This window comes from Dendrobates tinctorius, unplaced genomic scaffold (assembly GCF_039654945.1).
Source record: "Dendrobates tinctorius isolate UK_male_01 unplaced genomic scaffold, ASM3965494v1 ptg000129l, whole genome shotgun sequence".
NCBI lineage: Eukaryota > Metazoa > Chordata > Amphibia > Anura > Dendrobatidae > Dendrobates > Dendrobates tinctorius.
This window is the reverse complement of record NW_027361797.1, coordinates 46,147,889-46,171,873: the sequence shown is the minus strand read 5'-3', so window position 1 is coordinate 46,171,873 and position 23,985 is coordinate 46,147,889. Positions and strand designations below refer to the sequence as shown.

The following is a 23,985-nucleotide window of genomic DNA, read 5'->3' as shown; positions in this document are numbered from 1 at the left end:
CCATCAGTGAGTATTCTAATGCTTTTTATACATTTGAGACACTGGTCTCTATGGATATTAGAAAAATAAAGAACAGGAACCGTAGATTTGCTCCTCAGAATCTTTCTGGAGAAGAAAAGAGGGCCTTAATTAGCCTTCAAGATAACAATGATATTGTCATTCAAGGGGCGGACAAAGGGGGAGACATTGTAGTTTTGGATCGCAAAGAGTATCATGAGGAGTCATTAAGACTTCTCAGTGACAATATCACGTACAAAAAATTATTTGGTGACCCCACTTCTCATTTTGTCAAAAAACTGGATGTTTTAGCCCAAAGAGGCAAAGCTTTGGGTATTTTAAATAAAAAAGAATTTTGTTTTATTAATAATAGGACACCGAGTTTAGCGGTTTATCATATCCCTAAGATCCACAAAAATCCTAGCCATCCATCAGGAAGACCGATAGTCTCTGGGATCAATTGTCTTACTGCAAATTTGTTGGAATATGTAGACACGCATCTACAACTTTGTGTGTCTGGGCTTCCGGCTTATTTAAAGGACACCAGAGATACTATAAAAAGCTTGGAATTGGTGAAGTGGGCTCCTAATTGTTTTTTGGGTACTCTGGATATCAAGTCCTTGTACACTGTTATTAATCAAGAAAAAGGGTGTGATGCTGCTGAGTATTTTCTTCATAAATCCAAAATTTTTAACCCCCTTCAAATATCATTTATAGTAGATAGTATGAGATTCATTTTAAAACATAATTATTTTATTTATTGCAATCAGTTCTATTTGCAGACTTGGGGCACGGCTATGGGTACAAAATTTGCCCCAAGTTATGCGAATTTATTTGTTGGAAGGTGGGAGGAGTCCAATATTTTTTACAATGACCATTTGAGAGAGGGATTAATTTATTGGCGGCGCTTCATTGATGTGCTCTTCATTTGGCAGGGGTCCCAGACCAGTTTAGACTCCTTTTTGAAGGAGATTAATGATAATTCATTTGGTTTAGAATTTACTTCTAGTATTAGTCTCACTAATATCAATTTTTTGGATCTTAATATTTTTGTGGAAAATAACTCCATTTATACTAAATGTTATCATAAGGATGTGGACTGTAATAGTTATATTCATATGAACAGTTGTCATCTCCCTTTGTGGCTTTCAAACATCCCAAAGAGCCAATTCATGCGCATTAGACGCAATTGTACTAAAGATAGCGATTTTGATATTGAAGCCAGTTTTTTACAAGCTCAATTTGTGGAGAAAGGGTATGATGTATCCATTGTAGATCAAGCTAGACATGTAGCAAAATCTGCTTCTAGGAGCAGGTTGATCAATGGAGAGAAACAGGCCTTGGGTATTCCGAATATTAAACAAGAGATTGGTAAATTACCCTTTATCACTCAATTTCATAATAATCCTAGAGTTTTTACTAAGATCATCCAGAAATATTGGCCTATTTTAAAGAGAGATAAATTGGTAGGGGAGCTTTTACCTGAGAAACCCAGGTTTGTTTATAGAAGGGCTCAAAATATTGGCAATTTGCTAGCACCCACCCAGAAGAAGGGTTTATTAAATGGTAGTAATACATTAAATGGGAAATATTCCAACATTACTGGGGGCTTTACCCCGTGTGGTAATTGTTCATGTTGTGTGCAAGTGAAGAACAAGAGAATCACGCAGACCACTTTTTGGAATATGGATAAAACTGAGATGTTCCATATTAAGGACAATTTAACATGCCACTCTACGGGGATTATTTATATAGTAAAATGCCCCTGCAATAAGTTCTATGTTGGTCGTACAAAAAGAAAACTTAAAGAGAGAATAAAAGAACATTTGAACAATATCTCTAAGGGATTTTTAGGACATCCACTGTCTCGCCATTTTGTGGAGAAACATGGAAAGACATGTGTGGGGTCCACTTTTTTTGGCATTCAAAAGGTCCAAAAAAATCCGAGGGGTGGTGACTTTATTAAGAGTATGTCGAGGCTTTAATTTCGAAAAATATTTGGATCACAAGGACCGTGCGAAGCGTTCCCGCATAGAAGAAGAGTCATCCCCATCAAGGAACACAGCCAGTACATTTCAGCAGAATTTTTCATGTGCACTAAAAGAAATTGAGAAATTTGACCGTTCATCAAAAATAACAGTGCAACAAGCGATTCCTCTGTATCCTGACATTGTCAGAGATGTTGCCCGAGTGGTTACTGCTTTGCCACAAACACAAGTTAGTGTAGAGAGGTTGTTCTCTGCTCTCAAAATAATTAGATCAGATTTGAGGGCATCCATGAAGGAGGATCTGACAGAGGCAATACTTTTTCAGAGGACAAATTTATAGATTTCTTCTTATTAACTGCATAAAAGTGTTTATTGCATATTTACTTACAGTTTAGAAAAGTTTGTAAGTTATTTGCTATATTCTAATTGTATTCTAATAAATGTAGTTTTTGCTCTAAGTGGTCTGATTACTTATATGATGGTGAGAAACTGAATAAGCACGATGTTTAATATTTTACAACAGTAAATTTGTTGTTATGAATTGGCCATTTATGAAGGAGCCGGAGTCGGAGTCGGAGCCTGATAAAATCCAGGAGTCGGAGTCGCAACTGTGGCTTACCGACTCCACAGCCCTGGTTCCCAGAACGCTCATACTGTATTGTAGGGAGAGAAGCTGGTAGCTTAGAGTGCGGATCCCTCGGTAGAGGGATAAGAACTTCACGTTTGGAAAGAAGACAAGGCTTGAGCCATGTCAAACCTTGTTCCAGAAACATCAATGTTGGCGGGGTGAGGGATTCGATCGCTTGAAGTCTAAAATCAGATGGAGAGATCCGACTTTCTCCAGGACTACGAAAACATCAGAGAAGAACCCTGAAAAGCGATTGTTCAGGGAAAAAAGGGCACGATTACCCGAGTGCAGCAGGGAAGAAACGGCCTGAAGAATCTCTGGCGCCTGCAACGGATGTCTGAGCAAACCAGACTGAAAGATCCGTCCACCCGGATGAAAAGAAAAAGATTGATTCTTGAAATTTTTTTTTTTATTGTGAGGATGGATCTGTAATCCACACCTTCAACCAGAGGATGCAGCACACAGCAATGATGTTGACTTTCTCACCAGTGGAGCAACAGGCAGCATCCAGAGATGCGGTCAAAAGATATTTGCCGGCATGGGGAATCTGTTCTGCCAAATCTGCCATCTCATCCAGAGAAGATGCCGCTAGGATGCCCTGGTGAAACATTGTTGCCTAGGCAGACATGAACTTTGCCACCAGGCGGAGGCAATGATGGGACAAAGACTCAATCTGCCTATCCATAGTGTCCTTAAGACACGCTGTGTGGCAGAGACAAGACTGTCTAGGAAGACAGGCGAGAAACTGGCGGATTCACTTTAGTGGACTCTGCCCATTTACCAACTAGATCATGTCTAGCTGCTTCTTTCTCGGAAAGCACTTTCCAGCATGTTCCCAAAGTTTAGCCAAGATAGATTCAAATTCCCTCTCATAGGAGAAAGTTCGGGAGGGACGTTTTACCCGCTTGAGGGAAATGGAGTGCTCCTTAGCAAGTGGCTCGTTCTCCCTGAGATTCAGGGATCTGATAGCTGCCAATAAAAGGCTATAGACCATACCTGTGTCTTTGAGACCTGGTTCGTCTTGGACTCAGACTGGGAAAACGCATCCGACCCAGAGGCCGCCTCCGAGGAGGGGGCCTGGGTAGAGGAGGGGATAAAGGGGAGCTGGAAAGAGCCCGTTTCCTGTGGTTTGTGCCCGGTCTGTCACTGTGTCGTGGTCGGCTGCATACGTATCACTGAGAGACATTTGGAGCGCTGGTGGCGGCAGACAGATGTGAAACGCATTCCAGGACCAGGGACCGCGATATATTTTGTTGGGTCAGAGACCGCCTGTGGCATGGCAACAGCCCATTCCGGAGGGAGGGGTGTGCTCTCATCCCGGGCATAAAGTCGTGGTCAGGTGCATACGAATCACCATGAGAGGCGTTCGGAGCAGTGGTGGCAGCAGACGGATGTGAAGGATGATTCAGGACCAGGGATTGTGATACACTGTGTCAGGTCAGAGACCGCCTGTGACATGGCATTCCGGAGGGAGGGGTGTGCTCTCATCCCGGACGTAAGGTCGTGGTAGGTGCATAGGAATCACCATGAGAGGCATTCGGAGCACTGGTGGCAGCAGCCAGATGTGAAGGACGATCCAGGAACAGGGACGCTGATACACTATGTCAGGTCAGAGACCGACTGACATGGCAACAGCCCACTCTGGAGGGAGGGGTGTACTCTCATCCCTGGCGTTAGAGTGCTCCTGTAGGGCAGATGTGGTGTAGGACTGCGCAGGAAGGGGAAAGCGAACCTAAAGACCACTTTCATTTGCAGAGGGCCCCGGCGCACAGGATCTTAGCCGGCTTAGGGGGGCAAAGGCAACAGAAGTAAAAGAAATAATATATGTACATATCCGATCCAGTGAAAAGGTAACAGTCCACTCCGGAGGGAGGGGTGTGCAGTCATTCCTGGAGTAGAGTTGTTCCGATGCAGACATGGTAGGAGGGCTACAGGAATGAGAGAAAAGGGAGGAGAGGCCTGAGAACCACTTTATTAAACAAAGGGTACAGGTGTAATAAACTGCATAGGCAATGGAAAATCTCTGCAGGTTTGTGGAAACACTGCTGAGAATGAGCTATATAGGGAGAGGGTAGATCCTACCCAATGGCAGAGACAGTAAGCAGATGCTGCGAGGATAGCGGTGTCCCCCTGCAACGTGTGTTCCGCAGCTAAATACGGGTCTGACACTGATGCCGCATAAACTCTACCACAGAGCAGTGTCGCAGACAGAATAACTGATGGAGCATCAGCTGAACAGCGTTACAGTCCACACGATGCAGAGTGGTGGGCGTAGCTAAGAACGCCAGCAGGGAAAACAAAAGTGACAATCTGATTGGCTGACAAGCCAGGGGGCGTGTCCAGCCAGGAAGATAAGCCAGCTGGCAAGAAGGCACCCCTACGATTGGTGCATTGCCGGGGGGAGTGTACCGGCAAGATAGGATGCTCCGTGATAGGAGCAAGAGGGCGCCGGGAGGAGGCGCGCTTTGAAGCGGGGCGTGGTCAAGGTTCTCGGCAGGGCAAGGCCCTTCTATTGGCTTGGTGCATCGCCGGGGGGCGTGTACCGGAAGGAGGGGATACTCCGTGATAGGAGCAAAAGCGCGCTGTGGAGCGGGGGGCGCGGTCAAGATTGCCAGCAAGGCAAGTCTTTCTATTGGTTAAGAAGTGCGCGCGTTTCTAAATCGCAGTTGGTGAGTGGCCAGGGGAAGGTAGCAGAAGGTGTGGCCAGGGAGAATGGAGGGGAAGAATGGGCCACTGAGTGAGAGGACAGCAAGGGGAAAATGGCTGCCGCTATGCAGGTATTACAATGATGAAATGTGACCTGCGTAATGCTATTGCCGCCCCAAAGCGGGGCCTTAAGAAATAAAAAAAATAAAGTGATTTTCTGGCACCACGGGGCCCGGGAGCTGGGAGAGGCGCATGCCCAAAAAGGCGCAAAATTCAAATTACAGAGCGGGTACCGGAGGAGTTGGACCCGGGGAGTAAAAGTACTGGCACGAAGATTAACGTTAAGCGCAGACACCTTTGATTTCTATGGGGCTCGAGTCTGCCGTGAAGAGTATCCGCTTACTTGAAAGATGTCCTTTTAGGGATGAGGTAAGGAGAGGCAGGTGCCAAAAAAGGCGCAAAATTCAAATTAGAGCGCAGGCACCAGAGGAGTTGGACCAGGGGACTGACAGTGCTGGCGCGAAGATTAAAGTTAAGCGCAGACACCGTTGATTTCTATGGGGCTCGAATCTGCAGTGAAGGGTATCTGCTTACCTGAAAGATGTCCTTTTAGGAATGAGGTGAGGATTACCACAGGGGCCCTCGGGTGGAGAGGGTCGCTGGGAACGAAGATCCTCCTTCCCGCACTGTGTCCGGACAGTGCAGAAGACAGCGTCAACCCCTTACGAGAAGGAGGGAGGTCACCACTGGTGACCACCATCTTCCTCTCAGCCCTCTCTGAGGAGAGGGGTAAGGAGGGGGATTAGCAAGGACTAGCCACCGGAATTCACCTTGGAGTACCTGTGAGGGTGACAGGGGACAGAGTCCTGCCTGCGGTCTTGAGAGTTGCGATGTGGGTGACAACACACTGCTCGCTCAGCCGCATAAATATGGGAAGGCAGGGTGAGAATTTACACCCTGTTTCCCTGAAGCTGTATTTGAAAAATAAAGGGAAAACATTAGTAACAGACAACAAAACCTGAAAGGAAAAAAAGGATTAGCTGCGGATCTGGGGAGATCCAGGTCCGCCTCCTACAGACACTAAGCACAAATTGAGGTACTTGGTTCCTGTCAGTGGGTGTATACTACTGGGGAGGAGCTACTTCCTCTTTTTCTTTGCCTAGTGTCAGCCTCCTAGCGACAGCAGCATACACCCATGGTAACCTGTGTCCCCCCAATGAAGCGATAAAGAAAAAAACTTGTTCATACTTGGAGAAACACCACTTCAGAGACCTGTGTCTCAACTAACAGAGAAGCTGTATCATAAGCACACATACCAAGGAGCTACTGGAGTAGTAATGTGACATCAGAAGAAATAAATCCATCTTCTCGCTAACTGAGCACAAAACATTTTTTTTTTCTCCAGCTTCAAACTTCCGTGGAAAGAGATATAGTTCTTCTGTCACAGTCCTCCGGCAGCTCCCCAGTACATGCACTTATGCTCCTGCTCCTCTGTCAGTTGAGACACGGGTCTTGGCAGTTGTGTGTTTCTTTGGACTGCAGCCAATCTTGACACGTGAATAGGATGGGCTGATAGTTGAATTACATGATGGGAGGGGACGACACACTTAATTACATTCTTGGAGAACCCCTTCAAGAAAAGGATGTCCTTTCTCTAATGCACAGTACAGCATATCTCCATACTTTTATTAGTGGTTGTTTTGAATCTACCAGTTATCACCTCTCCAGTGCATAAGTCATAATTATGGCTGGAATACCCCTTTAAACCCGTTAATAGCCTAGAAAGGGCTCAATGTATAAACCCATGTGCAGTTAGCCCCCTCTAGTGTTGGTCACAGGTAAAAAGACTTTTTCCATTTATCTCTGGATGTAATAAGAGGAAGGACATTTGGAGCCCAAACACTAATAAGATATAGTAAATAATACATGAGCACAGAACTGTTTCGACAGCGTCTCTTCCCACTAACTACAATCCCTCAACCTTAAAGTCTGGAAAATTAAACGTTACATAAAGAGCTTGGAATAAGACATTTACGTGCTCACCTGATTGTAACATGAATTTCACACCCGATTAAACCATAATTAATATGAAATTGGAGCTGACCTTTAAAGATCACAAGTCAAAAACTCACGGCGCGCCTCTGGGGTGGAATCACGCCTCAACATAAACAACCATCCAAGTTATTAAAGGAAATAAACTCTCTGTAGCCACAGAAATTAACATTTTGTTTTGATTCATAAAAGTGCAAGAACTTTAAACTGAGAAGTGCAATATATTATGCGAGGATGGCGAACATTTAAAGCGGCATTACCTTATTCACAGTTCTCATATATCCCATAATTACAAGCTATTCCACCCACATGGACTAAAGCACTGTCCCCTTTTCTGCAGAAGATGCCCCCAAGATCAGGGGGCCTGCGTAGGTTTAGGCTGCGTGCCCACGTAAGCGCTTTTTTTTCCGCGTTTAAGCGTTTTTACCGGCAAAAACGCTTAAAAAAAATCACTTAAAAGAAGCATCCCATTCATTTTAATGCATTCTGCACTTTGTGCATATTGATGAGTTTTTTTCCGCAAAAAAAACACATCGCGGTAGAAAACGCAGCATGCTCAATTTTGCAGAAAAGTCCGCGTTTTTAGCTATTTTCTATCAGACTGGGGACGCGGGGAAAAAAAGCGCATTTTTGGCGCATAAACACGCGGAAAAAAAGGTGCGTTTTCTGGGAAGGAGTTCGGTTTTGATGCAGAAATTTTCTGCATGCGTGGGCACATAGCCTTAAGGTTAGTGCACCCTTACCTTTTCCATGGGTAGCTGAATTGACGCCTTGCAGTCTGCAAACTCCACGGTAATGCTCGGCCCTTGGATTTCCGTCACGACATAATGAAGCTTTTGGGACTCTTTCAGCATTTTCCGATTGCTTCCGCCAAATTTGCCAAGGACTCTGTAAGCCACATGGGAGATGCTGTCTGCAGGATTACGCAGGGTCCTCCACAAGGCCTAGGACACAGAATATGGACATGGAGCTCATAGCTAGAGGCGAAACTTTATGCACATGGGACCCAATGCAAAAATCTTCAACAGTACCGGTCTTCTCATATGGGCCTAAAGGGACCGCTATGGGTCCCTGTAGGCTCCAGGACCCGGGAGTGACTGCAAACCTCTGCATCTTCTATGATTACATCCTCACTCACAGGTCAATCAGCTGATTGTGGAGATTGTGTGTTATGAAGACAGATATTTATGGCCTCCATAACATATAAGTATGGGAGAAACCACTTTATAGAAAGAAAAAAAAAAATCCTGTTAAATCAGTGGCTCGGGATGTAAGTCTGCCTCTCAAAAATGCTTTACACTGCAGCTTTGCCCATTCAGTTTGGCAGAAACTACCAGAAAAAAGATGGCAATACATATCTCCATACTTCATGATCAAGATGCCTCATTGTAACCACTATTAACTCTTTCCACTCCTGGTCTTCCAAATGACCCATAATCTTAAAATCGTAATTCCCATTTTCATAGATTAATATTGCATGTGAAAAAATAAGAACTTTACCAATGTAAAAATCTACTAAAATTTGTATCCGTTTTTGAAATATTAACACTTTTCTGTTGTTTAAAAGCTTGTTGCCTTTGAGACCGACAACCGCTGCTATCCAGCAATGAAGCTCTGGCCTGGATTAGGAGGTAACAACACGCTCCAGCGATGCCGCTAGCTTCAAAGCAGCGTTTACAAGCCCAATAGTAACAGGGATTTTTGTGTGTACTCGTCTTAAAATCCTTTTCTCCGAGCCAATCATTGAGGGACAAAGGACTGTGGGTGTTAAGCTGCTGCCACTAGGACACTAAGCAAATACACAAAGAAATTGGCTCCTCCCCCGCAATATACGCCCTCTGCTGGCTCTATCCTCAACCAGTTCAGTGCCAAAGCATTAGGAGCTCACAAACAGAATTGCAATATGTCAAAACCAACAATGACTACAAGCCAACAGCTAACAGTGTGGGTGCTGTGTCCCCCAATGATTGGCTCGGAGAAAAGGATTTTACGGTGAGCACACACAAAAGTCCCTGTTTCTCCTTCGCCTCTATGGGAGACACGTCCGTGGGACGTCCTAAAGCAGTCCCTGGGTGGGAAAGCATCACAACAGGTGAAACCTCGCACGCCAAATGCTTAAAAGGTTAAATGATTAAACGAAGCCTACAGATGCGAAACTGCCGATCGCAGAATCTGTCTGCCAAGGGCCGCATCTAAAGAGGCTTGAAAATGAATGTTGTAATGCGTGTGAAGACTGGACGAAGTCAAGGTAAGCTTTTTGGATCGCTGAACGGATCCATCTGGCTATCGTGGCCTTAGAGGCAGGCAGACCTTTTCTGTGACCTTCCGGAACCACAAAAAGGGCATCCGATTTGCGTAAAGACGCTGCTCTGGAAATGTACTTTGAGAGCCCTCACCAGGTCCAAAGTGTGAAGAGCCTTCTCAGTACGGTGGACTGGAGCCAGACAGAAGGAGGGCAGGACTATGTCTTCATTCAGATGAAAAGCCGAGACGACTTTAGGCAAGAAGGACGGGGACGTCCTGACCACCACCTTGTCCTGGTGGAAAATCAGAAAAGGATGTTTGCACGACAAAGCCGCCAGTTCAGAGACCCGTCTGATGGATGTACTAGCTCCGCATACCAAGCTCGGCGTGGCCAGTCTGGAGCAACGAGGATCACCGGAATGCCTTCCACTTTGATTTTTCGGATGACTGCGCTGTTGCGGAGAGCGTATAAGGCCTAGTAAAAGGGAACTGCGTGTGCCTTGGACTTGAGGACGAGACTGGGAGAAACGTGTTGGAGGGGGGGGACGTGAATTCAATTTTGTATCCGGACGACATGATCTCTGACCCATTGGTAGTGAATGACCATTAACCAGACTTGGCGAAGCAAAATCAGACGGCCGCCTACCCTGTCTTTGTGCTCCAGACACGCAAGATGTCATTGAGAAGAGAATTTGCGGGAAGGGGCATTTTTGGGTCTGGATCGGGGAGGTCTGTTTCTCCAGGAGTTAGAAGGCATGAAGGAAGGTTGCAAACTCCTGCCCCCTGTGTGGGGGCCGAGACGAGCTAGCGGAAGCGGCTGTGGATGACCAGCCTGTGGTACTGCGAAAAGGTCGGAGGCGCGCCTGGGATCGGTTCCGAAAGGGGCAACTAGGCCTACGCTGAGGGAGGAATTTGCTTTTTCCACCAGTAACATCTGAGATAATCTGATCGAGTTTATCTCCGAACAAACGCCTGGTACGGCAGGGAAGTCAAAGATTCCTTTGAAGCGGAGTCTAACCGCCATTCTCGGAGCCACAGTGCTCTCCTGATGGTCACGGAGCTTGCGGCCGCAAATGCGGCACAATTAGTCTCATCTAGGGAGGTATGAACTATGTAATCCCCTGCCCGGGCGATCTGGTAGGCGAAACTGGTCACCTCGGCGGCAGGCTATTGTCTCTACTGGTTTTCACTATGGCCTCTGCCCAGGCTACCATAGCTCTAGCTACCCAAGTGGTAGCGAATGAAGGGAATAGTGTTTCTAGGGCAGCCTTGAAGACCGACCTGGCCAGGTTGTCAATCTGACGATCAGTGGGATTTTAATGGAAGATCCGTCAGCCAGAGATAGAAGAGTTTTTTGAAGCGAGTCTCGAAATGGGTGGATCTACTGCAGGGAACTGAGTCCACTCCTGTCTTAGAGTAGGTGCAAAAGGGTACCATGCTTTGAGGCTTTAGGCCCGTGAAATGCTTATCTGGGCGACTTCTATGCCTCTTAACAATGTACGTAAGCTCAGGGTGGTTAGCAAAAACCCTGTGAGTCCGCTTTGTTCTTTTAAAAGACACTGGGTGATCCGGTATAGTAACGGGTCATTCGTCTAATTTCAAGCGTGATTAACCGCCTCGATGAGAGAATCTATAGACTTCTGGAACTCAGGGGAGTCTCGATCTGTGGCCTCATCTGACTCATATTCAGAGTCATGTTTACTGCGATCCCCTGATGAGGGGGAACGAGACAATGAGCTAGCGGATGCAGAGGCATCGGAGTTCTGTGGGGACAGGTCACGGGTACATTTCCTAGAAGAATGTGTCCCTTCTGTGGCCGTCCAGCCCACACCTGAGGAAGGCTCTTGTGTGGCTAAAGGGCCCTCTACGGAGGGTAGGGAGATGCCCTGGCTTGAAGAGGAGTCACGAAAGGACTCTAAGGCCTTAGCCAGAGAAGCCATGGACTGAGTCAAGAAAGAGGCCCATTCTGGGAGGCTGGCACCGCTGTGTTCTACAGTAGCAGGGGGCTCCTGGGGGCATGAGGCATCTCAGGCCGTACAAAGCGGGTTAGGGTGCCTCCGAGGCAGAGAGACATTGCATGAGGCACATGCAGCATACACCACTGTGTGAGCTTTATCAGCTCTTTTAGTAGCTTTTGATTGACACATATTGTAAAATGGGAGGCTACCACAGGTGAGAGGCCGCTGTGAAGGGTTAAGTGGTGTGCCTGCGGTGGAGGGGTTAAAATGTGTCTGCCCTGGAGGGGTTAAGCAGCTAGCTTACCCAGGTCCTGTGTCCTACGTCCGTGCCCCCAGAGAAGTCGCCTGCTGTGGTGCCCAGTGTTGCAAATGGCGTCCCCATTCTTCCCGCTTCAGGAGGAAGACCGCTAGAGTTAATTTGGCGCTTCTCATGGGTAAAGAGAAGCACCAGAGAAAGTGGGTCGGAGAAAAGGCCCGGTGGGCCGTGGCTGCATAATGCAGCGTCCCGGGAAAGCAGGGAGAGAGTGGTAAAGAGGGGGGCTGAGCCGGCTGGGTGGATGGGATCGGGCCTACCTCGGCCAGAAGCCGGGGACTAAATTAGAGGCCGCGGCCATGGAGACTGACACGACTAGCAGTGAGGACGACGGCAGCGACGGCTGGAGACGGCCACGGTCAGCTGGAGGCTGAGAGGCGGGGGGAGCTGGAGTCTGTAACGGCCGCGGCGGTAGTGAAGGCCGTGGCGATGCATTGCAGAGTGGGTCCGGGTGCCTATCCCCCCGGGGGCCCAGACATCAACACATGACCTCGGGGAGGGAGTTAAGGAGTCATGTTCCGGTCCATTGTTGGTGTGGGGAGAGCAGACCCATTAAAGGAATATGTCGCAACTATGAGAGCACAGTCCGACACGGAGATTGCAGGAGGGGGTACGGGGAGGCTACAATCCGCGTTCCCGCCTGTTGATGTTTTTGGGAGATCGGGACCTTGAAAGGCCCCGTCGCCCTTCAATCTGTGAGAAAAAAAAAAAAGATAAAACGGTAAAAAAATAAAATAAAGTCGGGGTCTGAAACCAGACCCTAGTGGCTCCTAAAGACACTATGCAAGAACTGGTTCAGGATAAAGCCAGCAGAGGGTGTATACTGCAGAGGAGTAGTTAACTTTTTGGTGTCCCCCAATGAGGTGAAGGAGAAAAGATCTTGTAAGCAATGAGCACGTGCTGACACCACTGCTAGAAAGCGGTGGTCGTCAGTCACCTAGACGAGCTGAATAGAAAAGTGTTAATAGCTCAAGAATGGCAAAAAATTTTAACAAACGGCAAATTACAAAAGTGATGGTTTTTACAAGCACTATCTGAAAATACCCACCTTTATTGGGACAGCAGTGGTGCAAAATACATGCCCGTGACACTAGTAAGAGTAGTATGTCGCAGATTCAAGCAGCTCAGTAAGCGCTCCTGTCAGTGGGTCACAAATAATGATTCACGACCATGGAACAGATTGACGGTTGCGAACAAGAGCGAAACATCATGAGTAGAAATGCTACTTTGACACCCCTGTGAGTGCATGAAACAAAGTCCCGGACACTTGAATGTAAAAATCAGACATATTGGAAAGGTAAACCCTATTCCGAGAATTATACATGGACCAGAAATTTCCCATCATTTACTGTTAGCAAACCTACTGGCCAGGAACCAAAAGCAGCACAAAGAAAACAGTAACCGAGCAAAAAGCGTAGTTACTTACCGTTAACAGTATTTCTCTGAGGCACCACGGAGAGAAGGGATCCGCCCCACGGGGACAGGAAACCTACAGATAAAAAGGCGGTACCTCTCTCCCACATCAGTTGTTTTACAGAGCATTAACGGAACTTCAGCCTAATAATAATATGAACAACTTTAAGAAACAACTATAATCAAACTACGTAGAGGAGACACCACGTGACTATTTGACTAGATAGTATTTACGATAAGTGCACACCCCACGCGTGTAGGGAGGGAATATACGGGTGCCGTCATGGACTCAGAGAAATACCGTTAATGGTAAGTAACTACACTTTTCTCTTTCCCCCATGATGGCACCACGGAGATAATTGCAGAGACTGTTTATTAGGGGGGACCACTGCCTCCAGCAGCCTTCTACCAAAGGTCAGATCTGAAGAGGCGGCCAAGTCCAGCCGATAATGGTTGAAGAATGTAGAGGGAGAAGACCAAGTAGCAGCTCTACATATCTGCTCAATCGAGACATTAACTCTCTCCGCCCAGTAAGTCGACACCGCTCTTGCAGAATGGGCTGTTACTCTCTCTGGAATGTCAGCACCTTGTGAAGAGTACGATAAGGTGATAGCTTCCCTTATCCACCTCGCCAGCGTGCTCTTAGATGCTTTCTGCCCTTTTCTTGGACCCTGGAAGCACACAAAAAGATACCTATCCTTTCTACACTCCCTGGTGGCCGCTAGGTACTCAATTAGGCACCTCCTAACGTCTAATGTGTGTAGCACTTCTTCCCCGCTGTTTTTGGGTTTGGGGCAAAAGGAGGATAGGGAAATTTCTTGAGTTCTGTGGAAACGGGATGCCACTTTCGGGAGGTAGGCTGGGTCTGTCTTAAGTACCACACTGTCATCAAAGGATCTGTGTAAATGGTGGGAAAGCTGACAGGGCCTGGATATCACTGATTCTACGAGCCGATGTCATAGTTATCAGGAGAGAGGTCTTACGAGATATCAACTTTAATGATGCTTCCGGTAAGGGTTCAAGGGGAGGCTTGGTTAGAGCTGAGAGTACCAAGTTTAAATCCCAGGGGGAGTGTTATGAGAAGGAATAGACCTGGATCTACTAGCTCCCTTAATGAACCTGGACAAGTCATAGTTGTATAGTGCCCCAAGAGCCGCCAACTGAACTTTTAACGTGCTTGTAGCTAGACCTTGCTCTAAGCCCTTTAACAGGATCTTTAAGATCTCTGATAGAGGTACATTCCCACTTAAACAGGCTCCTGATACTGAAAGGAACTTGCCCCAGATCCTCCCGTACAATTTAGTGGTTACCGGTTTCCTACTCCGTAGTAGACTAGACACTAAATTTGGGGAGACCCCTCTGCTGCTCAACAAAGCCCTTTCAAATTCCAGGCTGTCATATGTAGATTCTCCACCTGTGGATGCAGCACTGGTCCCTGTGAGAGTAAGTCTGGGATATCCGGGAGGACCCAAGGGTCGAAGATGGACATCCTCCTCAACGAAGGAAACCATGTCCTTCTTGACCAGAAGGGAGCTATTAAGATTACCCTTGCTTTGTCCTCCCGAATCTTCCACAGAACTGATGGAATTAAGGTGATTGGTGGGAATGCATATGCTAGGGGATCATGAGGGCGTCCAGGGCTACAGGGTTCCCGGCGGGGGCTATGGAGCAGAAGGTTTTCACCTTCCGATTTCTGCTGTTAGCAAATAGGTCTATATTGGCTTTCCCCCATTATTTTGTGATCTGATTGAAAATCTCCTGGTTCAGTTCCCACTTGCCCTGTCTCAACTGTGTGCGACTTGGAAGTCCACTGTCATATTGTCTGCCCCTTTATGTGTAGTGCCATCAGTGAACCTAAGTTTTCCTCTGCAAACTGGAAAATGGTTTTTATAACCTCCGTTAGGGCGCAGGATCTTGTACCCCCTGATGGTTCACATAGGCGACAACTGTATGGTTGTCCGAAAATACCCTTATGTGGTGGGTCCTGAGGGAGTCTAGAAAGTACTGAAGGCAAGCTTTACCGCTAACGGCTCCTTCATGCTTGAGGAGGCTATATTTTCGTTCTCTGTCCAGACTCCTTGTGCTACCTGGTTGTCCAAGGGCGCCCCCTACCCCCCGGGGCTTGCATCTATGGTAAGGACTCGAGACATTGGTAACACCCAAGGGACCCCCTGGGATAGGTTGGATGGCTTCGTCCACCACTGCAGTGAGCGAACTGTTTCGGGTGAGATGTCTAACCGCCCTTCTAAATTTCAGTGTAGAGAAATTTCTGCCGCTAGTATTTCCCACTGGAGATCCCATGTATGTGCCTGGGCCCACTGAACAGCAGGTGCGCAGCACGACATTGAACCAAGCTGGGACATGGCTTTCTCAGGGTTGTTATTGTCTGAATTCTTGCCCCTGCTGTTATCTGGCTTATGTGTAGTATTTTCCCTTCTGAGAGTCAACATTCTTGCCTGAGGGAATCTATAGCTATGCCCAAATATTCTTGTATTTGGCTCGGAATCAACTGGGATTTTGGCAGATTTAACAGCCAACCCAGGTTGGTGAGTGATTCTATAGTCCTGTTCAATTGATTTCCACAGTGACAGGGGGAGTTGCCTATCACTAGGAAGTCGTTCAAGTATGGAATTATTAGGACGTCCTGCTCTCTCAGGTGTGCCATGACCTCTGCTATAATTGTTGTGAAAACCCTTGGGGAGATGGCCAGCCCGAATGGGAGAGCTTTGAATTGATAGTGCTTTATTTCTCCCCCATAGTGACTGCTACTCTGAGAAACCGGCACTAGTCCAAGTGGATGGGGACGTGGTAGTACGTGTCTTTTAAGTCGAGTACCGTCATGTAACAGGATGGAAACAGCATTTTTACTGCAGATTTTATTGTTTCCATTTTGAATTGGTGAATTATCAGGCACTTGTTCAGTTTTTTCAGGTTCACTATTGTCCTGAATGTCCCATCTAGCTTCCTTCTCAGGAAGATAGGGGAATAGAAGCCTTCTTCTCTTTCTTGGTGGGGCACCTCCTGAAATACCGATTTCTCCACCAGGGTCTGAATCTCCTGTTGTACCGCAGCTTGCCCTTCCACTGACTGCCTCTGTGGGGTCACTACGAAAGAGGGTTTGGGTGAGGTGTGTAACTTTAATTGGAGGCCTGTTTTTATGATGCTTAAAATCCAGAACTGTTTGAAGTGATTAAACAGAGTCAGTTTGTAACTAATAAGTCATGTCAGACTAACTTAATTTCCTTCTATGACGGAATCACCGATTGGGTGGATCAAGGAAATGCTGTAGATATAGTATATCTTGACTTCAGCAAAGCATTTGACAAAGTATCTCATACAATCCTTATTGAAAAAATGACTAAGTATGGAATGGACAAGGCAACTGTTAGGTGGATTCATAACTGGCTTAGTGATCGGACCCAAAGAGAGGTCGTAAATGGCTGCACACCAGTTGGAAGAATGTCTCAAGTGGGGTATCACAGGACTCTGTCATGGGCCCTGTATTGTTCAACATCTTTATCAACGATTTAGATGAAGGAATTGAGGGTAAACTGATTAAATTTGCTGATGACACAAAGCTAGGAGGGATAGCTAATACTAGAGAAGAGAGAGAGAGGATTCAAAAAGATATAAATAAACTGGAGCAGCGGGCAGCAACTAACAGAATGGTTTTTAACAGGGAAAAATGCAAAGTACTACATCTGGGCAATAAAAATGAAAAAAAGCATATACAGAATGGGAGGAATAGGGCTAAGCAACAGCACATGTGAAAAAGACTTGGGTATACTAATAGATCACAGACTGAATATGAGTCAACAGTGTGATGCAGCAGCAAAAAAGGCAAATGCAATTCTAGGATGTATTAACAGAAGCAGACAGTCTAGATCACGTGAAGTCATTATTTCCCTCTACTCCTCTTTGGTCAGACCTCATCTGGAATACTGTGTCCAGTTTTGGGCACCACATTTTAAAAAAAAGACATCAACAGACTGGAGCAAGTTCAGAAAAGAGCGACCAGAATGTGACCGGTCTGCAAACCCTGTGTTATGAGGAAAGGTTGCAGGATTTGGGATTGTTTAGTTTGCAAAAGAGAAGACTGAGAGGAGACTTAATAGCTGTCTACAAATATCTAAAGGGCTGTCACATTGTAGAAGGATCAACTTTATTCTCATTTGCACAAGGAAAGACTAGAAGCAATGGGATGAAACTGACTGGGAGGAGACACAGATTAGATATTAGAAAAAACTTTTTGACAGTTAGAGTGACCAACGAGTGGAACAGGCTGCCACGGGAGGTGGTGAGTTCTCCTTCAATGGAAGTCTTCAAACAGAGGCTGGACAGACATCTGACTGGGATGATTTAGCGAATCCTGCTTTGAGCAGGGGGTTGGACCAGATGGCCCAGGAGGTCCCTTCCAACTCTACGATTCTATGATATCCTTTCCCAGGTTGGGAAGAGACTCAATCTTCCCCCTACCTGGGAGACACCTTCATTGGGTTTGTTTCGGTCCGCTGGTTTCCCGAACATGAACCCTTTCCCCCTTTGCCTCTCCTGTCTTCCCACTTATCCTGGGAGTTTTTAGGTGGCTTCCTCTGGATAAGTTTCCTGCTCCAAAAACGTTTGAAGGGAAAATTAGATGGGTTAGGGAAGGACTTCTTTTTATCCCCTGCTTTGTCAAGTATATCATCCAGTGTAGGGCCGAAAAGGAACTCGCCTTCACAGGGAATGGAGCAAAGTTTTGTTTTTGTCTGCAGGTCCCCTGGTCAGCATTTGAGCCAAAGGGCTCTCCTTGCTGCGTTCGGGAATGAGGCTGCCCTGGCTGTTAGTCTAATCGAATATGCGGATGCATCCGCCAGGAAAGCCGCCGCACCCCTCATTAACGGTATGGAGTCTAAGATTGTGTCCCTAGAGGTTTTATTCTTCAGTTGATCCTCCAACTGCTCCAACCACACCATTAGGGCTCTAGCTGTACAGGTGGCGGCTATGGCAGGTTTCAGTCCTCCCCTCGGATGCTTCCCAGGAACCCTTCAAGAATGTATCCGCTTTTTTGTCCATGGGTTTCTTTAATGTCCCCAAGCGGGAGAGCAAATTTTTTTGAGGCTTTTGCTATGGCCACGTCCACTTTTGGTTTTGGCGCCATCTCCCAGAATGAACAGGTTGGATCTTCGAAGGGATATTTTCTTTTGGGGGCTAGAAGACCCTTTTTTTCCGGCCTTTTCTACTCCCTCTGTATTAGGGACTGGGTTTTGTCGTTGATAGGGAATGATTTCTTCTTTTGCTCTAATCAATTGAACATGGCATCCTGAATGGTTCTTTTGGGCCTGGTGTCTACCAGCCCCATAGTGGTTCTAACTGTTTTTATCAAGTTATCTGTTCCCTCTATAGGGAAGCAGCTGTGACCCCCATTCAGAAGAAGATGAGGAGTCGGATGAAGGGCTGTGCCTGACGAAGAGGATTCGCTTTCCCCTATCGCTGTTGTCTGACTCGGGGTCCCTGCATTTATCTTTCCTATATTTTTTATTTCTTCCCTGAAGGGATTTGAAGGTAATCTCCACTTGATATTTGATTAGGGCTCTAAGGCCAGTGGCGAAGCTTGGGGATTCCTCGCATATTGTATTTCGATACAGACTTGGCAAAGTCTTTTTCCCCACGCCGTGGGAAGCTCCTCTGCACAAAGTGGGCAAATCTTGTGCTTGGCCTTTTGTGTACACTTCTTCCCCTATAAGAGAAGGCGGATAGGCCCTAGTTATAACATATACATTCACGTAGCTCACTTACCCACCAGGTCGAAGAAGGATACCAGGTTCGAAGGAGGCACCGGATCTGCAAGAGGCTTGTCTTTTGGGACCACTGTGCCACTGGGTCCTTTACTGCACTGGGACACTGAACGGCTGCTGCATCGCTGTGGTGGGTTTCCCCTTGTATCCTTCTTATAATGCTGCTGTCACTGCTGCGACAGTTGTCACTGTTGCTGCTGATGTCCCGTGTCAGAGGACATGTCCAACTGGGGTTGCTCTTCTGGAAGCTCTGGCTCACTCATGGTCTCTCCAGGACTTGCAGCGTTACCGCATGTGCTTAAATATTATCGTTCCCCTTCTAGCCACTGCCACGTGGGAGAGCATTCTCTTTTTTTTTTTCCCCTCTGGGTGCACACGGTGCCTTCCCGGGTCACTGGGGCCTCGCGCCTGTGCACTGCCCGGATTCCCAGAGATGCACTGCGGTGCTGTGACGCCATCAGGCGGCGCCATGGCCCGCACATGTGCACTAGCTGCTGCTGGCGCTCTCCACGGGGATTCCTGGCGCGGCAGTCAGCGTTCCACCTGGTGCCGCCCCAGGGCACAGGACGCGGCCGCCTTCAAACATGCAGGAGGGATAGCATCCTCACAGCTCCTGGGGGAAGCGGTCTTCTGGAACGGTTTCTGCCGCCTCTCCCCCCCCCTCCCCCGCACACTCTAGAGGCCCACTGACCCCAGAGGTGGCGCTTCGGGTCACCACCCCAGCTGGGACAGGGAACCTCCGCTGCCATCCTCCAGACTGGTCGGTCCCAGCATCCCTCGACAATTCACGGTGAGTCTGTAGGGTCCCCCATGGGGACAGGAAACCAACTGATGCGGGAGAGAGGTACCGCCTTTTTATCTGTAGGTTTCCTGTCCCCGTGGGGCGGATCCCCACTCTCCGTGGTGCCGTCATGGGGAAAAGAGAAAATCGCATGCAACTTTATAGACGTTGAGAAGAATTAGAGGTATTTAGGATTAATTCAAGAAAGGAATGTGTGAAAGTTTACTTTTCTCGAGTCTCTAAAAAAGATGAGAATGTGTGAAAGTTTACTTTTCTCGGGTCTCTAAAAAAGATGATTATGCCGATCGGAAAACAAGTGCACAGAAAATGCCACCAAAGTCACCCAGGAGAACAGTGTGAAATGTCGCCACACACGGGGATACAAAGTACGCCATGGCAATTAATCACCCGGCAGAAGTGTACTTCTGCTGCCCCCTGGTGGTAGAGAAGAGTATTACCTGCATGAGCTCAGCCCGGACAGGCTGGATGTGATCGTAGAGGAAGTCCGGCTGCAGGTTATCCACACACAGTTCCAGGGTCCGCAGACCTTGACTCACTAACGTCTGGGAGCCGTTTAAAGCAGACACTAACGGATCCATCAGCATGGGGAGGTACGGCAGCAACGAGCTGAGGCGGACGGGCACAGTGAGACACAGCTCTACGAAGAGATCCTTCATGTGCTGCTTGTGGAGGCCACTCTGCAACATGTTCAGGCCTAAAAACAAGGAAGAAAAAAAAAAAAGATTTAAAAACGTAAGTTATGTTTATATGCTGATCCTATTATGGCAGTGACTGACCTTGAAGCAGATTAGGTAGCAAAGGCAGAAACTCCTGGTACAGCAGATCATGGCTGCCTCCTCCAATAGACCTGAACAAAGCCCGAAGCAGTAGGAAGTAGTTGTACGGCTCCTTGGCAGTCTGGGCGAGCTCCATGGAGCTGTTCACAATTTTGTGCAAATGTGGCTGCGGACGAGAAACCAGAGAATAATAATGTCACTTCTAATGCAGTATACATTATATTACATGGTCACAAGGATATATAAAACCACTAAGTGAGCCCTAGGTCGCAGACCTCACCGATCTTCAGCAATAAAGTAAAGAGCGGTCCTGATGCAGTTTCCTGCAGAACTGCAAAACCGGGACTACCAATACACCAGCACGGTAGTATGGTTCTTGTTTGACCACCCGCAACATAAAGTGATGGCATACATAGCGATATGAAGTTTTTTGGGGAGGGGGGTTTGACCACAATCCTGAAAATAAAAGGGGACATTGCTCCAATTTAGTGCAACATGCTTTTACCATTTCTTTCATACAGTAGAACTCCCCAAAGTGTAAAACTGCAGTAAAGTGCATTAGTGTAGCCACAGATCCCTGCAGAATACGTACATGGAGGGGTAACATTAAATCAGAGCGGTGGCCCCTTTGCCCTCAGGATCAATGCAGGACTTAGAGGTCGGATCCTCAATCATAAGGCAACTCGCCATCGTTTTGGAACTACCCCACAAACCTAGACAAATCCTTTTCATCCTTCCACTGTGTCCCTCCGTCTGCCATGAATTTCAGCTACTTTTCTAGTAAACATAATTATTCAGAAGGGGCATGATGCGTGTAACAGGATTCTTAATTACGAGGCCGGTCAGTGCGGAGATGCATTTTTTCACCTTAAGCATTTGTTCGTTATCTGCAGCAAACAGGGAAACCGAGCCAAACACCAGCTTGAACAGCTTGAGGTACAAGTTGGACAGCTCCACGTTGGAACCCATCTCTGGAAGCCTTTCCAGCAAATACTCCACCAGGATGGTAGCGAAGAGAGCGGACGTGGTGGGGTTCGCCAAGAAGGAGTTGGCAACGATCTGAGAAAACAAGACATTCAATCACAGCCAACATTCCTGAACCGAGATGGGTCTCCCTGGCATCCGATGATTACCGCAGATAGAGCCCTTGTAAAAGCGAGAAGGAGCAAAGAGTAATGATTCCAAGGGAACCGCTCAGAATCAAAGCAAATACGTGTCATTTAATATGATTTGTGCTCTGGAAGGAAATAGTGCTAGGAATATGTCAAGCAACAACAAAAGAAAATCCGTAAAAAAAAAAAAAAAAAAAATCCCCACTTCACTCACTGTTGACAGGACCAGTGCTGAGACTCCAATGTCTGCTACTGTCTGCAGCGCTGAGGATACCTTTTAAACGGGTATTGTGCTCTAATCAATTTATCACAAATTCCACTAGATAGGAGAGAAGAGTTGGAAGTCCCAGCGGCGGGAGAAACAGCCATCTATAGATAGTCATAGCAGAGGACTTGCGTACTTGGGTTTGTTGCCAGGAGTAGATGAACATGAATATATTCACTGCTCCTTATCAATCCATGGCATTGACAGATCTTCACATCCTCACCACCAAAAATTGCGCAGTGCAGCAGGGCGCATGGGCAACCAGCTGCAATGTTCAAATACTCCTGGACACAATCTTGCAACCAAAGCAGAGACAAAAGTTCCCGCTTCTGGGGATTGGTGATGGTTAGGCAAAAAAAGATTTGTGTTGTTCTGGTCCGGCAACCAGTCGGGTTTCCTGTGACAGCCGGACCATAGAAGTCTTCAATTCGTGGTTGCCATCTTCAGCAACTCTTGCGCTTACTATGCCATTGACTTAATGACCTTCGTAAGCACATACACAATGATTTAACAAAAAAAAACACCATTTTTGTGTATACAGGTCCAATGCAGATCAATGTGCTCGTTTTTAGATGGAAGACTGTTTGCAAAAAAGTATATACCCTGAAAAACGCAGGAGCTGTTTTCCTTTTTTTGCATAGTGTCAGCCTCCTAGTGACAGCAGCATACACCATTGGTTACCTGTGTCCCCCAATGAAGCGATAAACTCTGCCTGTTCACACACCTGGAGGGCATAGTTCTTGGAGATCCTCTCCACCATATAGGGAACAGTGGTCTGAAAAATCTCCTTAAACGTCAAAGGATTCATCATGGTGAAGACCCCTGCAAAATGCTCCAGCACCTCCTTCTCCTCTTTCATCCGCACCGTCTGACAGTTCGCTACTCGTATATAGGTCTGTCCATTACCGGCGATCTGGACCTGGGAAAGAAATAAATTTATTCATACCGCACAGACTATTCTCAAGCTCAGGATCACAGCGCCCGATGTCTGGCATTTTAACTACAAGTGGGAGTCTCATATCGGATTGTTGTGTCGGGTGGTGAGGGTATTACTAATGAGGGGAGCGGCACTAACACAGGCATGATAAAAACAAACGGTGTATCCAGCAGATGGGGACCTGCCACTAGTCCAAGCTCCTGTATATGTCAGATGTGGCAAAAAAAAAAATCCACCTCCAGAACCATGTGCATCTCAGGATAAGTCAGTAATACCAGATACCGACGCCCCCACTGATCACCTGCGGCCAGCAGACATACACAGCTCTATATACTGTGCAATGGACAACCGTGGGTTTTCCATCTTAGCTCTGCTTGAAGTGAATAGGAGCTTAGCTGCAGTACCTATGGCCACTACAGAGTATAGAGCTGTGGGGTCTTGTTGCTGTATACGGTGCACTTCCAGGAGCCGTGGCATTTGTGTCGGACAACAACTAATCTTATATTTTAGTTTGGTCATCAATATAGCTTACCAATATCTCAGTCCCCTTTAACGCAGGACCCCAGAAAAACGTGACGGATACCACTGAATGGTCCTCCGTGTTGTGAAAGAGCAGTAGTTCAGAGTAGTTCCCTTTCCTGACTCACACGGTGCAGTCCCAATCAAGGGATGGCACTTTATGACTTCTATAGGTGTCTTCAATAACATCTTGTAAGCCATTAATCTTGTGCTTAAATTGCACAGAGAGCGTACAATTACATGAACACGGACATATAGGTGGCGGCATGGTTGCAGATGTGAACACTGGACGCTGAGTGCAGCCCTGTGGTTACCTGGTAAATGTCCAGCGCTTGCATCGCATACTTCACAAGCTTGATATAAATCTGCGTCTCTTTAGGTTGCAGCTGCTTATTAGGGACAAACTGTGTCTCTGAGAAATAAAATTAAAAAAAAAAAAAAAAAAAGTTAAGAAAAGAAAAGCTTAAATCGTTTCCCCCATTTTGGAAAACCTCGGTCCCCAAGCGAATTTATTCACCATCCCCGAGTCCAGCACTGAGTCTCCACCGCTGCTCCCAT

The 23,985-nt window shown here is 46.9% G+C and overlaps 1 protein-coding gene across 5 annotated transcripts in view; it reads right to left on the bottom strand.

Moving 5' to 3' along the window:
* The window catches only part of TRRAP (transformation/transcription domain associated protein), a 196,316-nt gene that overhangs the window by 144,147 nt on the left and 28,184 nt on the right, over nt 1–23,985 (bottom strand). For 4 of the 5 annotated variants that reach the window (XM_073543094.1, XM_073543093.1, XM_073543090.1 and 1 more), the window contains exons 16-22: nt 23,742–23,839; nt 22,696–22,890; nt 21,462–21,653; nt 20,595–20,760; nt 20,256–20,512; nt 13,253–13,315; nt 8,055–8,255 (exon numbers count right to left, since the gene is read on the bottom strand). In XM_073543094.1, coding sequence (XP_073399195.1) covers nt 8,055–8,255; nt 13,253–13,315; nt 20,256–20,512; nt 20,595–20,760; nt 21,462–21,653; nt 22,696–22,890; nt 23,742–23,839 — 1,172 coding nt within the window. The remainder of the gene's footprint in view (nt 1–8,054; nt 8,256–13,252; nt 13,316–20,255; nt 20,513–20,594; nt 20,761–21,461; nt 21,654–22,695; nt 22,891–23,741; nt 23,840–23,985) is intronic. The other variant, XM_073543095.1, reaches the window with a different exon arrangement.